Raw genomic sequence first — 11607 nt, 5'->3', positions numbered from 1 at the left:
GCGGCGGCCACAGGGGGCGGCAGAGAGCACAACACTCAGCACAATGCAGCGCCGATACAATCGCTGCAGCACTAGCAGTTACGGGCCTGGACAGTGATCCGCAGGGCTAACCTCATAGTTTAGTGGGTTTTGTGACCTACATGGTTACAACGTTTGGTGACATATTCCGTAGCATTTTACTGTCCAATGGACTCACCTGCTACCATTAGCACTTTTCAGTGCCCTGTGCGCTCTCATGCTAGCATTAGCTGTTTTTATGGCCTATGGACTTAATGGTTAGCATTAGTGCCTTTCAATGCCCGGTGGACTCACCTGCTAGCATTAGCAGTTTTTATGGCCTGTGGACTCAATGGTTAGCATTAGCCCTTTTTATGGTCCGTGGACTCACATGCTAGCATTAGCATTTTTAAGTGTCTTCTTCAACTCACCTGCTAGCATTAGTGCTTTTTTCATGTGGACTCACTTGTTGGCATTAGCATGCCTGGTAACTAGCTCCAGTCTGCGTAGCTCTCGCTTGACAGCGTCGTGGTTGGGGAGGTGGGAGGGGCCGTTGGCAGGGAGACGGTTGGGGCCATTGCACATGACAGGTCCGGCAGCTGCTGGCACACCCCTTTAACACAAAAGAGAAATGTCCCAAACCTGTGACTTCCTGTATGTGCCACAATGGACTGCAGTAAACACACACATATGCACAATCATGAATACACACACACACACATGCACACACACGCGCACACAAACATACATACACACGCACGCGCACACACAAACATACATACACACACACACACACACACACACATGCACACACACACACAGGCACACACACACACACACTGGCTGACCTGCTGGGGGTCTCCATGCCGGTCCTGCCCACCTCTTTGGGCTGTAGTTTGGGGCTCTGCTCTGGGGTGGGAGGCTGATTCTCCAGCTGGCTTTTGTTTGAGTCAGGGACAGGGGCCGCACCTACTGCTGGTACAGGGGCCACACCTGGCCCTGGGACAGGGACCACGCCCACCACTGGGACAGGGGCTACACCCACCCCACCACCACCTCCAAAAAACTGAAAGCAAAAAGAGACCTTAAAGGCACACTAAGCTGTGGTCCTGTGTTTACAGTCAAAGAACTGTCCTCCACTCTTATCAACCTACTCAGCTCTATTATCTATTTTAGACATTTTTATACTGTTTTTGTTTTTATATCTTCGTATTTCTATAACTGTTGCAATCGAGGAAAAGCAATTAGGGAGATTAGGGCTGTGGGGTTACAGCTGTGGGGTTACGCCAGTGGGATTAGAGCACTAGGATTAGGGCTGTGGGATTAGAGCTGTGGGATTAGAGCACTAGGATTAGGGCTGTGGGATTAGAGCTGTGGGATTAGAGCTCTGGATTAGGGCTGTGGGATTAGAGCTGTGGGATTAGGGCTGTGGGATTAGAGCTGTGGGATTAGGGCTGTGGGATTAGGGCTCTGGGATTAGGGCTGTGGGATTAGAGCTGTGGGATTAGGCTGGATTAGGCTTGGATTAGAGCTGTGGGATTAGGCTGTGGGATTAGGCTGTGGGATTAGGGCTGTGGGATTAGAGCTGTGGGATTAGGCTGTGGGATTAGGGCTGTGGGATTAGGGCTGTGGGATTAGAGCTCTGGGATTAGGGCTGTGGGATTAGAGCTGTGGGATTAGGGCTCTGGGATTAGGGCTGTGGGATTAGAGCTGTGGGATTAGAGCTGTGGGATTAGGGCTGTGGGATTAGGGCTGTGGGATTAGGGCTGTGGGATTAGGGCTGTGGGATTAGAGCTGTGGGATTAGGGCTGTGGGATTAGAGCTGTGGATTAGGGCTGTGGGATCAGAGCTGTGGGATTAGGGCTGTGGGATTAGGGCTGTGGGATTAGAGCTGTGGGATTAGGGCTGTGGGATTAGGCTGTGGGATTAGAGCTGTGGGATTAGGGCTGTGGGATTAGGGCTGTGGGATTAGGCTGTGGGATTAGGGCTGTGGGATTAGGCTGTGGGATTAGAGGCTGGGATTAGGGCTGTGGGATTAGGGCTCTGGGATTAGGCCTGGGATTAGGGCTCTGGGATTAGCTGTGATAGAGCTGTGGGATTAGGGCTGGGATTAGGCTGTGGGATTAGGCTGTGGGATTAGGGCTTGGGATTAGAGCTCTGGGATTAGGGCTGTGGGATTAGGGCTGGGGATTAGAGCTGTGGGATTAGGGCTGTGGGATTAGAGCTTGGATTAGGGCTGTGGATTAGGGCTGTGGGATTAGAGCCTGGATTAGGCTCTGGGATTAGGCTGTGGGATTAGAGCCTGTGGATTAGGGCTGTGGGATTAGGGCTGTGGGATTAGGGCTGTGGGATTAGGGCTGTGGGATTAGGGCTCTGGGATTAGGGCTGTGGGATTAGGGCTGTGGGATTAGGGCTGGGGATTAGGGCTGTGGGATTAGGGCTGTGGGATTAGGGCTCTGGGATTAGGGCTGTGGGATTAGAGCTGTGGGATTAGGGCTGTGGGATTAGGGCTGTGGGATTAGGGCTGTGGGATTAGGGCTGTGGGATTAGAGCTCTGGGATTAGGGCTGTGGGATTAGGGCTGTGGGATTAGGGCTGTGGGATTAGGGCTGTGGGATTAGGGCTCTGGGATTAGGGCTGTGGGATTAGGGCTCACCTTCCTCTCAGGACTGCCCCCTCCCCCGCTAGAGCTCAGGACATGCCGCCAGCCCTGCTCTCGTGCCCGATTGATCCGATTCAGCTGCAGGACAGGTCAGAGGTCAGAGGTCAGAGATCATACATAGCTGCACTACAGAGATTAAATCAAATGACGTATTGCTCACACATTTCAAATACACCTAATACATACATTACCATAAATTACGTATTTTCACACTATTCATTATATGTTATCAGAATACTATGCATAATACAGATGTTATATACAGTAATTAAGCAATAATATACAAATAATAAATTATTAATACATTAACACATTCATATTACGTATTAATACTATTTATACAGTAATACTCCTAGAGCGTTTGCTGGTTACCTTCTCCCGCTCAAATCGCTTCATCTGGCTGGCCTTCAGCAGGAGGGCCTGAACACCAGACAGAGGAACACTGCATTAGAACACTGCGTTAGAACACTGCGTTAGAACACTGCGTTAGAACTCTGCGTCAGAACACTGTGTTAAAACACTGCGTCAGAACACTGCATTAGAACACTGCGTCAGAACACTGCGTCAGAACACTGCGTCAGAACACTGCGTTAGAACACTGGGTTAGAACTCTGTGTCAGAACACTGTGTTAGAACACTGCGTTAGAACACTGCATTAAAACACTGCGTCAGAACACTGCGTCAGAACACTGGGTCAGAACACTGGGTCAGAACACTGCGTCAGAACACTGCATTAGAACTCTGCATCCTCACAGATAGCATGTGTGTGTGTGTGTGTGTGTGTGCGTGTGTGTGCGTCTCTCACTTGCTCTCTTTGTTTTCGGTCTTTCTCCATCGGCTCCATACGTTTCTTCCGAACGTTCTCCTACAGTAAAAATACCAAGCACACACAAAGACACACGCACGCGCACACACACACACGCACGCACACACACATGCATGCACACACAGGCATGCACACACACACACACACACACACACAGACACAGACATAAAAAGCAAAGGATTGAAAGTATTAGATTAGAACTCTGGAAGGAGGAAGATTCTGAGGCCACACCCACAGTGTGCAGGTTGTGCTCTGATTGGCCAGACAAAGGAGAGTGGGGTGGGTGGAGGGTACTAAGCAGAGGAACATTAGTACAGCCTATCGGAAAAAAGGAGGAGGAGGAAGAGAGAGGTGTCAGGAGGTTATTAGGCCAGTGCTGGGGATGGGGGTTGGGGGGGAAGCAGGTGGAAAAGGGGGGGCGGGGCAGGGGGGGCGGTGTCTGTACCTCGCACTTCCTCCTCTCCTCCTCCGCTTGACTCAGTGTCCTCTGAGGGGCTGGCAAGGGGGCCTGGGTGAAACATCAGACACTTAGAGCAACAGGGCGGGGCATGTGGGCGGGGCGAAAGGGATTCTTTTTTTTCATTCTTAAAAGTTTTACGTTGTGTGGTCAGCACACACACGTGGGTGTGGTCAGGCACACACAGGTGGGCGTGGTCAGCACACACACATGTAGGCGTGGTCAGACACACACATATGTGGGCGTGGTCAGGCACACACAGGTGGGCGTGGTCAGCGCACACACAGGTGGGCGTGGTCAGGCACACACAGGTGGGCGTGGTCAGCACACACACGTGGGCGTGGTCAGCACACACAGGTGGGCGTGGTCAGGCACACACATGTGGGAGTGGTCAGACACACACATGTGGGCGTGGTCAGACACACACACATGTGGGCGTGGTCAGCACACCTGCCCAGTGCGCAGGTACTGACCTGTCTGTGGCGGACCTGCGGTCTCCGGTCCGAAGGCTTGCGGGCGGCTAAAGGCACTCCATACTTAGCGGCCGGTCTGGTGATCTTCTGGGCGGGAGCTACAGGGGCGGGGCCAGCCGCAGGGCGCTTAGCTACAGACAGAGAGAACATGTGAGTGTGTGTGTGTGTGTGTGAGTGTGTGTGTGTGTGAGAGAGTGTGTGTGTGCGTGAGAGAGTGTGTGTGTGCGTGAGAGAGTGTGTGTGTGCGTGAGAGAGTGTGTGTGTGAGGGTGTGTGAGTGTGTGTGTGAGGGTGTGTGTGTGTGTGAGAGAGTGTGTGTGTGTGTGTGAGGGTGTGTGTGTGTGAGAGTGTGTGTGTGCGTGAGAGAGTGTGTGTGTGAGGGTGTGTGAGTGTGTGTGTGAGTGTGTGTGTGTGTGAGAGAGTGTGTGTGTGTGTGTGTGTGTGAGTGTGTGTGTGTGTGTGTGTGTGTGTGTGCGTGTGAGAGTGTGTGTGTGTGTGAGAGAGTGTGTGTGTGAGTGTGTGTGAGTGTGTGTGTGTGTGTGTGTGTGTGTGAGTGTGTGTGTGTGTGTGTGTGTGTGTGTGTGTGTGTGCGTGTGAGAGTGTGTGTGTGCGTGAGAGAGTGTGTGTGTGAGGGTGTGTGAGTGTGTGTGTGAGGGTGTGTGTGTGTGTGAGAGAGTGTGTGTGTGTGTGTGTGTGAGGGTGTGTGTGTGTGAAAGAGTGTGCGTGCGTGTGTGCGAGGGTGTGTGTGTGAGGGTGTGTGAGTGTGTGTGTGTGAGGGTGTGTGTGTGTGAGAGAGTGTGTGTGAGGGTGTGTGTGTGTGAAAGAGTGTGCGTGCGTGTGTGCGTGTCTGTGTGCGTGCGTGCTGCTGGTTGCTAGGTTACCTGGCTTAGCCTGTGGCTGAGAGCTGAGCTGCAGCTGGTGCAGGACGGTGGGGCTGAATTCCTGAGCGATGAGCTGAAAGACGGAGGATCACAGCTCTATCACTCAGAGCCCGACACACAGGAGTGAGGTAAATCTGCACACAGGAGTGAGGTAAATCTGCACACAGGAGTGAGGTAAATCTGCTCACAGGAGAGGTAAATCTGCACACAGGTGTGAGGTAAATCTGCACACAGGTGTGAGGTAAATCTGCACACAGGAGTGTGTGTGGTACCCCTGCAGACAGTTGTGTGTGAGGTATCCCTGTATACAGGTGTGTTACCTGTGGGGTGAGGAACCTGTGTATCCTGCGGGTTGTGTGTGAGGTATACCTGTATGCAGGTGTGTTACCTGTGGGGTGAGGAACCTGTGTATCCTGCGGGTTGTGTGTGAGGTATACCTGTATGCAGGTGTGTTACCTGTGGGGTGAGGAACCTGTGTATCCTGCGGGACAGGAAGGCTCTGTGCAGGACGGTGCTGACGGAGGGCCTCTCTCTGGGGCTGCGTTTGAAGAGCAGCCCCAGCAGGCCCCGCAGATCTGGGGAGTACTGCTGGGGCACGGGGGGGTACGACCCCCGAATTATCTTCAGCACCAGGTTCTTCATGTTACCTGCCTCAAACTGACACAACACAGGCTACGGGTCACTCACACACACACACACATTCACCCGTACACACACATTCACACAATACACACGTACACACACATTCACACAATACACACACACATTCACACAATACACACACACACACACACACACGCATACACACACACTCACACAGACACACACACACACACACACTCAAGGAGAGGAGCACACACACTCACACATACACACTCACACACACATACTCACACACACACACGCACACACACTCACACACTCAAGGAGAGGAGCACACAGGGATACTTACTGCATGCTTAAGCGTGCACATCTCATACAGGACACAACCCAAGGCCCAGATATCACTGGGGAGAGACAGACAAACACACCGACCAATGAGAAACAGAGGGGAGGCCACATCCACCAATGAGGAATAGGTAAGTGTCACCACTGGCCAAAAAGGAACAGGGAAGAGTCGACACTAGCCAATGAGTAGCACGGCATGCCCTAGAACCAGGCACGACGAAAAGTTACTCCCATGGGCCAAAATACACTGCAGAAAGCCTTCCCAATGTCTCAGTCAACACAGAAGAAGAGTGGCTGTGGGCTGCGATAACGGTTGCCTTCCTCTTCCGGTCATTTCCGGTCGACCCCTTATTGGATGAAATGCTAACACACTCATAGCTCTATTAGCTGGGAAGCTGCAGCTAGCTGCTAAGGAGTGATAAAGCCATGTTACAGCTGGCTCGAGAGAGGGAGACTGACCTCAGATCAGTGAACAGATCAGATGAGACAGGAGGGTTTTAAACAGGAAGGAGCTGCTTGGTGGGCAGCAGCGATCGGGCGCGCTCGTTAAGGTAAACTAATTAAGAGGGGCTGGCGGTATGGGGCGGTCGCCATGGAGACGGCGCTCTCTGGCAGCGGGAGTGCAGAAAGGAGGGGGGTTAAAGGTCATGTGCAGGGAGGGACAGATTAATTCACTCAAACAAATCAGAGCAGAAACATCAACCAAACCTAACCCTAACCAAGGCTTCCTGCTTCAGCACAGCCCCTCAACAGCACAACACATCACATCATCCAATTACCCACAATGCACCTGCGCTTAGTCAGCAACACCGAGAGTGGGCAGGCATGAGAGGGGAGAGTGAGAGAAAGAACAGAAAAGAGAGAGAGAGAGAGAGAGTGCAAGCAACAGGTGCTCCTTATAGCTTATCTACACTATCAATCAATCAAACTCAAGACACATACACATCACGGAAAAACAAGCAGGCAAAACTACCTGGGGATTCACAAGGCTCATACGCGCAGTGTAGAACTGTATAGGCCCAGAAGGGTTCTAACTGGGTGAGCAAAAACTGCCCATCGTTCACAGGAATTATGGGTACAAACTGGCCATCATCCACAGGAATTATGGGTAAAAAATGGCCATCATTCACAGGAATTATAGGACGGAGTGTAGCACAGTGGGTAAGGAACTGGGCTTGTAACCGAAAGGTCGCAGGTTCGATTCCCGGGTAGGGCACTGCCGTTGTACCCTTGAGCAAGGTACTTAACCGAAATTGCTTCAGTATATATCCAGCTGTATAAATGGATACAATGTAAAATGCTATGTAAAAAGTTGTGTAAGTTGCTCTGGATAAGAGCGTCTGCTAAATGCCTGTAATGTAATGTGTAATGTAAGCGGTGGTTGGTCTGGTACCTTTTGTTGTTGTAGGGCTTATTTTCACAGATCTCGGGGGACAGGTAGTAAGGGGTGCCGATGCAGGTCCTGGCCAGCTCCACTGTGCTGTGTGGGGAGGGGAGACCTACGATTAAGTGAATCCTCTGTTCCACCCAGCTGGACAGCTTTGGTAAATATAAACGCGCAACTGAGCCATAGGAATAGACAGAGACCAAAAATCAACTTAGCTGTTGAGCCGGCAGCCCAACCCCAGGCAGCACGTCAGATATGTGAAGACAGACGGTCAGACAGTGCAGACAGCAGGCAGACAGGCAGGCAGAAGCAGAGAGACAGACGGCAGACAGGCAGACAGGCAGACAGCAGGCAGACAGACAGGAGACAGACAGCACAGGCAGCAGCAGACAGGAGACAGACAGGCAGACAGGCAGCAGCAGGCAGACAGACAGACAGGCAGACAGGCAGGCAGGCAGACAGCAGGCAGACAGCAGACAGGCAGCAGACAGACAGGCAGCAGACAGAGCAGACAGGCAGCAGAGCAGACAGCAGACAGACAGACAGGCAGACAGAGGCAGACAGGCAGACAGGCAGGCAGACAGCAGACAGGCAGGCAGACAGACAGAGAACAGCAGCAGACAGGCAGCAGGCAGGCAGACAGCAGGCAGACAGACAGGACAGGCAGGCAGACAGCAGCAGACAGCAGACAGCGCAGACAGGCAGGCAGACAGACGACAGGCAGACAGCAGGCAGCAGACAGACGAGGACAGACGGCAGAGGCAGCAGGAGAGGCAGACGGCAGACAGGCAGCAGGCAGCGCGGAGCAGGCAGCAGGCAGCAGCAGGCAGGCAGCAGACAGCAGACAGACAGCAGACAGCAGGCAGCAGCAGCACAGGCAGACAGCAGGCAGCAGCAGAAGCACAGACAGCAGACAGACAGGCAGACAGGCAGCAGCAGACAGGCAGCAGGCAGACAGACAGGCAGGCAGACAGCAGGCAGACAGGCAGACAGGCAGACAGACAGACAGACAGACAGACAGGCAGACAGACAGGAGGGGGTCTTTAATGAGCTCCGGGGGGGCCGGGCAGTCTCCAGGTGGTTGCTGGGCGTGTCTCCAGACGGTTTCCGTGTGCGTTAGCCGTACCTGGGATTTGATATCCCTGTGCAGAATCTTGCGGTCGTGGACGTGCTTCAGAGCCAAGCAGATCTGCACAAACCAGTCCAGGATCTGATTGGGGGGGGTACAGGGGACAGCCGTTTCAGGGAGGGGGCAGAGTGCTGCGCGTGTCCGTGGGGGGGCGGGTTTGGCCTGGGCCTTACCTGGTCTTCAGGGAACAGCACACCTTTCTGTGCGTTGATGCGGCGGAAGAGGTCTCCGCCCTCACAGTAATCCATCACTATGTACAGACAGCCGCTCTCTGTGAAGGACAGCGCTTACTGCAGCGTTACCAGAGATACCACATACACTCACACACACACACAGTCACACACTCACACACACACACGCATACACACACAGTCACACACACACACACACACACACTCACAGTCACACTCTCACACACACAGGGGAGTGATGGGTCTAGTAAGGCCCAGGTTCAGGACACAGTCTGGGCTTCTCACCCTCGAAGGATTCCCTGTACCGAACGATGTTGGGGTGGCTCATGTTCCCCAGCACAGCCACCTCCTTGCGGGACTCCTCCCGCTCCTTGCTGGACATCTGAAGGCACAAAGAAGGCAGTTAGGCCACCAGACACTGGGCAATAAAACCATTTGAGTAAGGATAAACACAAATACAAAACGACATGAGTGATGCAGTGTTACTCCACACTAGCTCCAGAGGACTGCTGGGAAGGAAGAATATAACAGGAACACAGCGGTGTAGCAGTCAAAATCTTCCCCCGCACACACAGAAGACTTCCTGGAAACTCTGTTGGGCAGCATATTAACTGGCAGAGAGAAGTGATGTTGTCATTTAGCATAACTGCCAACTGCTCATTGGGAATGCCTGTGATTGGCTCACTCGTTAGAAGTAAGGCCTGTGATTGGCTCACCCGTGAGATGCCAATCTCCTTGATGACGTACTGCTTCCCATCTTCCTTGGACTTGACGAGGATGGCCTTCCCGAAGGAGCCTTCTCCGATCTTGTTGATCCTGCTGTATTTATCCATGTTTCCACATGCTGGGCTGCAGAGAGCAGGTGTACACGCCATTAACACGTCACACCGACATGCCATCAGCATGCCACACCAACACGCCATCAGCACACCACACCAACATGCCACAACGACACGTCATTGACAAGTTATCCTCACGCCACACGGGCACGCCAATAACACTGCATGAACACGCCACACACGGGCATATTACACACACTACATACAGGTGCACTAAATACAGACACACTACACACTGCTTACTCAAAAGCACACTGCACACAAAGAACACTATACTGCCACACAACACCAACACCTAGTGACTGCAAACTGGGCCTGGTGACACCACATTGGGTGGAGCTGTCACGTGACAGTGGAAGCCAATGGTAAGACTGCTATTCACAGAGAAACACTTCAGCTCAGTCCCGTCTGTGAGTGAATGGTGGCTACACCTGGGTGTTTGTCACAGAACGCGGGGGTCACAGATTCCATGATTTTGGCTTTTTTTTGGCAGCACAGTGACTTTATTCGATTTTAACCATTTCTGTGATTTCCCCCATTTTTCACAATTGTGAGCTCATCTGGAGCATAATTTACTGACAGGGGGAAGCAACTGTCCTCTTGGGCAGAGACGGCAGGCTTTTAATGCAGTGAAATATATATAATTACTTAATCCGTTCAGCAATTCCCGATTAACTCCACTGATGCCAGGGCACCGGTGCATTAGCCGGCTGTCATCCTAACTGCATTAGAGAGAGCAGCCATCCAGCCCCGGACAATCAAATGCAATTCCGACAATGTAGCAACCCGGCTACAGTTACTTTGCAGAGAGAATGACACGTTCCGTCCATGCAGAGCTAGCTTTTGAGTCAAAGTTATTATCGCAACTACTGTTACATGTACCAGAAATAAATATCATACTGGCTTTCTTGTTCATCAGCCTTAGTAGCTAGCTAAATTAAAAGTAGCGCAGTTAAAAAAAACGACCGAAACAACACCGAAAGTCACAGAAAATAAGCATCTTAAATATTAAATAACTTGTACAGTAGTCTGGCGTTATATGAAGGTAGTCATAACCACGGATAGTTAGCTAGCTGGCCGTCTGTCATTAGCCAAGTTATCATACACTTGTATTCTAACATTGCTGACATGTAATTACCGTTAGCCTGCACATTCATCGGTATCTATTAGAGAATATCTCAGAATGTCGCAAGCTAATACAGCCAACAATCCGTCAATTCCGGCCGCTTCACAGAACCGCAGTTTGAAGCGACTGGAGACGGAGAGATGCTCCAAGATACGGCCTGCGAAGTCAACGGGTGGCTAATGCTATTCAGAACGTTACGCCGAATATAAGGCGCTCAGTATAGTTATCTGTGTCACTGTAGAACTGACAACAGCCGAGCCAGATCTGATGACTTGTACTGCGAGTCGTTTCCGTGTGTCCGTGAGGATGGTCATGTTATGGTTTTTAAAAACATAAAATGACGGAGAAGTTTGACTTACGAGAGTACTGGATGCTCACCGCTGCAGCAGCATACCGCTTCAGTCGCCCCCGCATTCTCAAGCTATTGCAGCGGAAGTTCCGCCCACCTTGTCACATTTCATTGGTCAATTTGCTTTGGATCTTAGCAGAATCCCACAACAAGAGGTTTAAACCGCTGTCAATCAATATTATAGGCCGCAAGACTGCGGATTTGATGCGCGCTGATGCTTCACCCTAGCAACCGTTCCCGGCATGTACACAAAGAACGCTTTGTTTTAACAGTACGTTTCAGACTGAAGTTAACGATGATTTTACTCATCATTTAGGCTATTATAACAGTTATGTAGATTATTA

General features: G+C 51.6%; 1 protein-coding gene across 1 annotated transcript in view; it reads right to left on the bottom strand.

Annotated features, from left to right (window-relative positions):
- nek1 (NIMA-related kinase 1) overlaps positions 1–11419 on the bottom strand; it is a 27220-nt gene extending 15801 nt beyond the window's left edge. Inside the window, exons 1-16 of the mRNA XM_064334409.1 lie at positions 11274–11419; positions 9666–9798; positions 9235–9331; positions 8932–9029; positions 8756–8839; positions 7636–7760; positions 6247–6301; positions 5751–5951; positions 5295–5367; positions 4415–4545; positions 3930–3992; positions 3464–3523; positions 3031–3078; positions 2653–2736; positions 846–1063; positions 464–610 (exon numbers count right to left, since the gene is read on the bottom strand). Of these exons, the coding sequence (XP_064190479.1) occupies positions 464–610; positions 846–1063; positions 2653–2736; positions 3031–3078; positions 3464–3523; positions 3930–3992; positions 4415–4545; positions 5295–5367; positions 5751–5951; positions 6247–6301; positions 7636–7760; positions 8756–8839; positions 8932–9029; positions 9235–9331; positions 9666–9782 (1601 nt within the window). The 5' untranslated portion in view covers positions 9783–9798; positions 11274–11419. The remainder of the gene's footprint in view (positions 1–463; positions 611–845; positions 1064–2652; positions 2737–3030; positions 3079–3463; positions 3524–3929; positions 3993–4414; positions 4546–5294; positions 5368–5750; positions 5952–6246; positions 6302–7635; positions 7761–8755; positions 8840–8931; positions 9030–9234; positions 9332–9665; positions 9799–11273) is intronic.
- Between the last annotated feature and the right edge of the window lie 188 nt (positions 11420–11607).

The sequence above is a fragment of the Anguilla rostrata genome, chromosome 4, assembly GCF_018555375.3.
Source record: "Anguilla rostrata isolate EN2019 chromosome 4, ASM1855537v3, whole genome shotgun sequence".
Taxonomy (NCBI): domain Eukaryota; kingdom Metazoa; phylum Chordata; class Actinopteri; order Anguilliformes; family Anguillidae; genus Anguilla; species Anguilla rostrata.
This window is presented reverse-complemented; position numbering and strand designations above follow the sequence as displayed.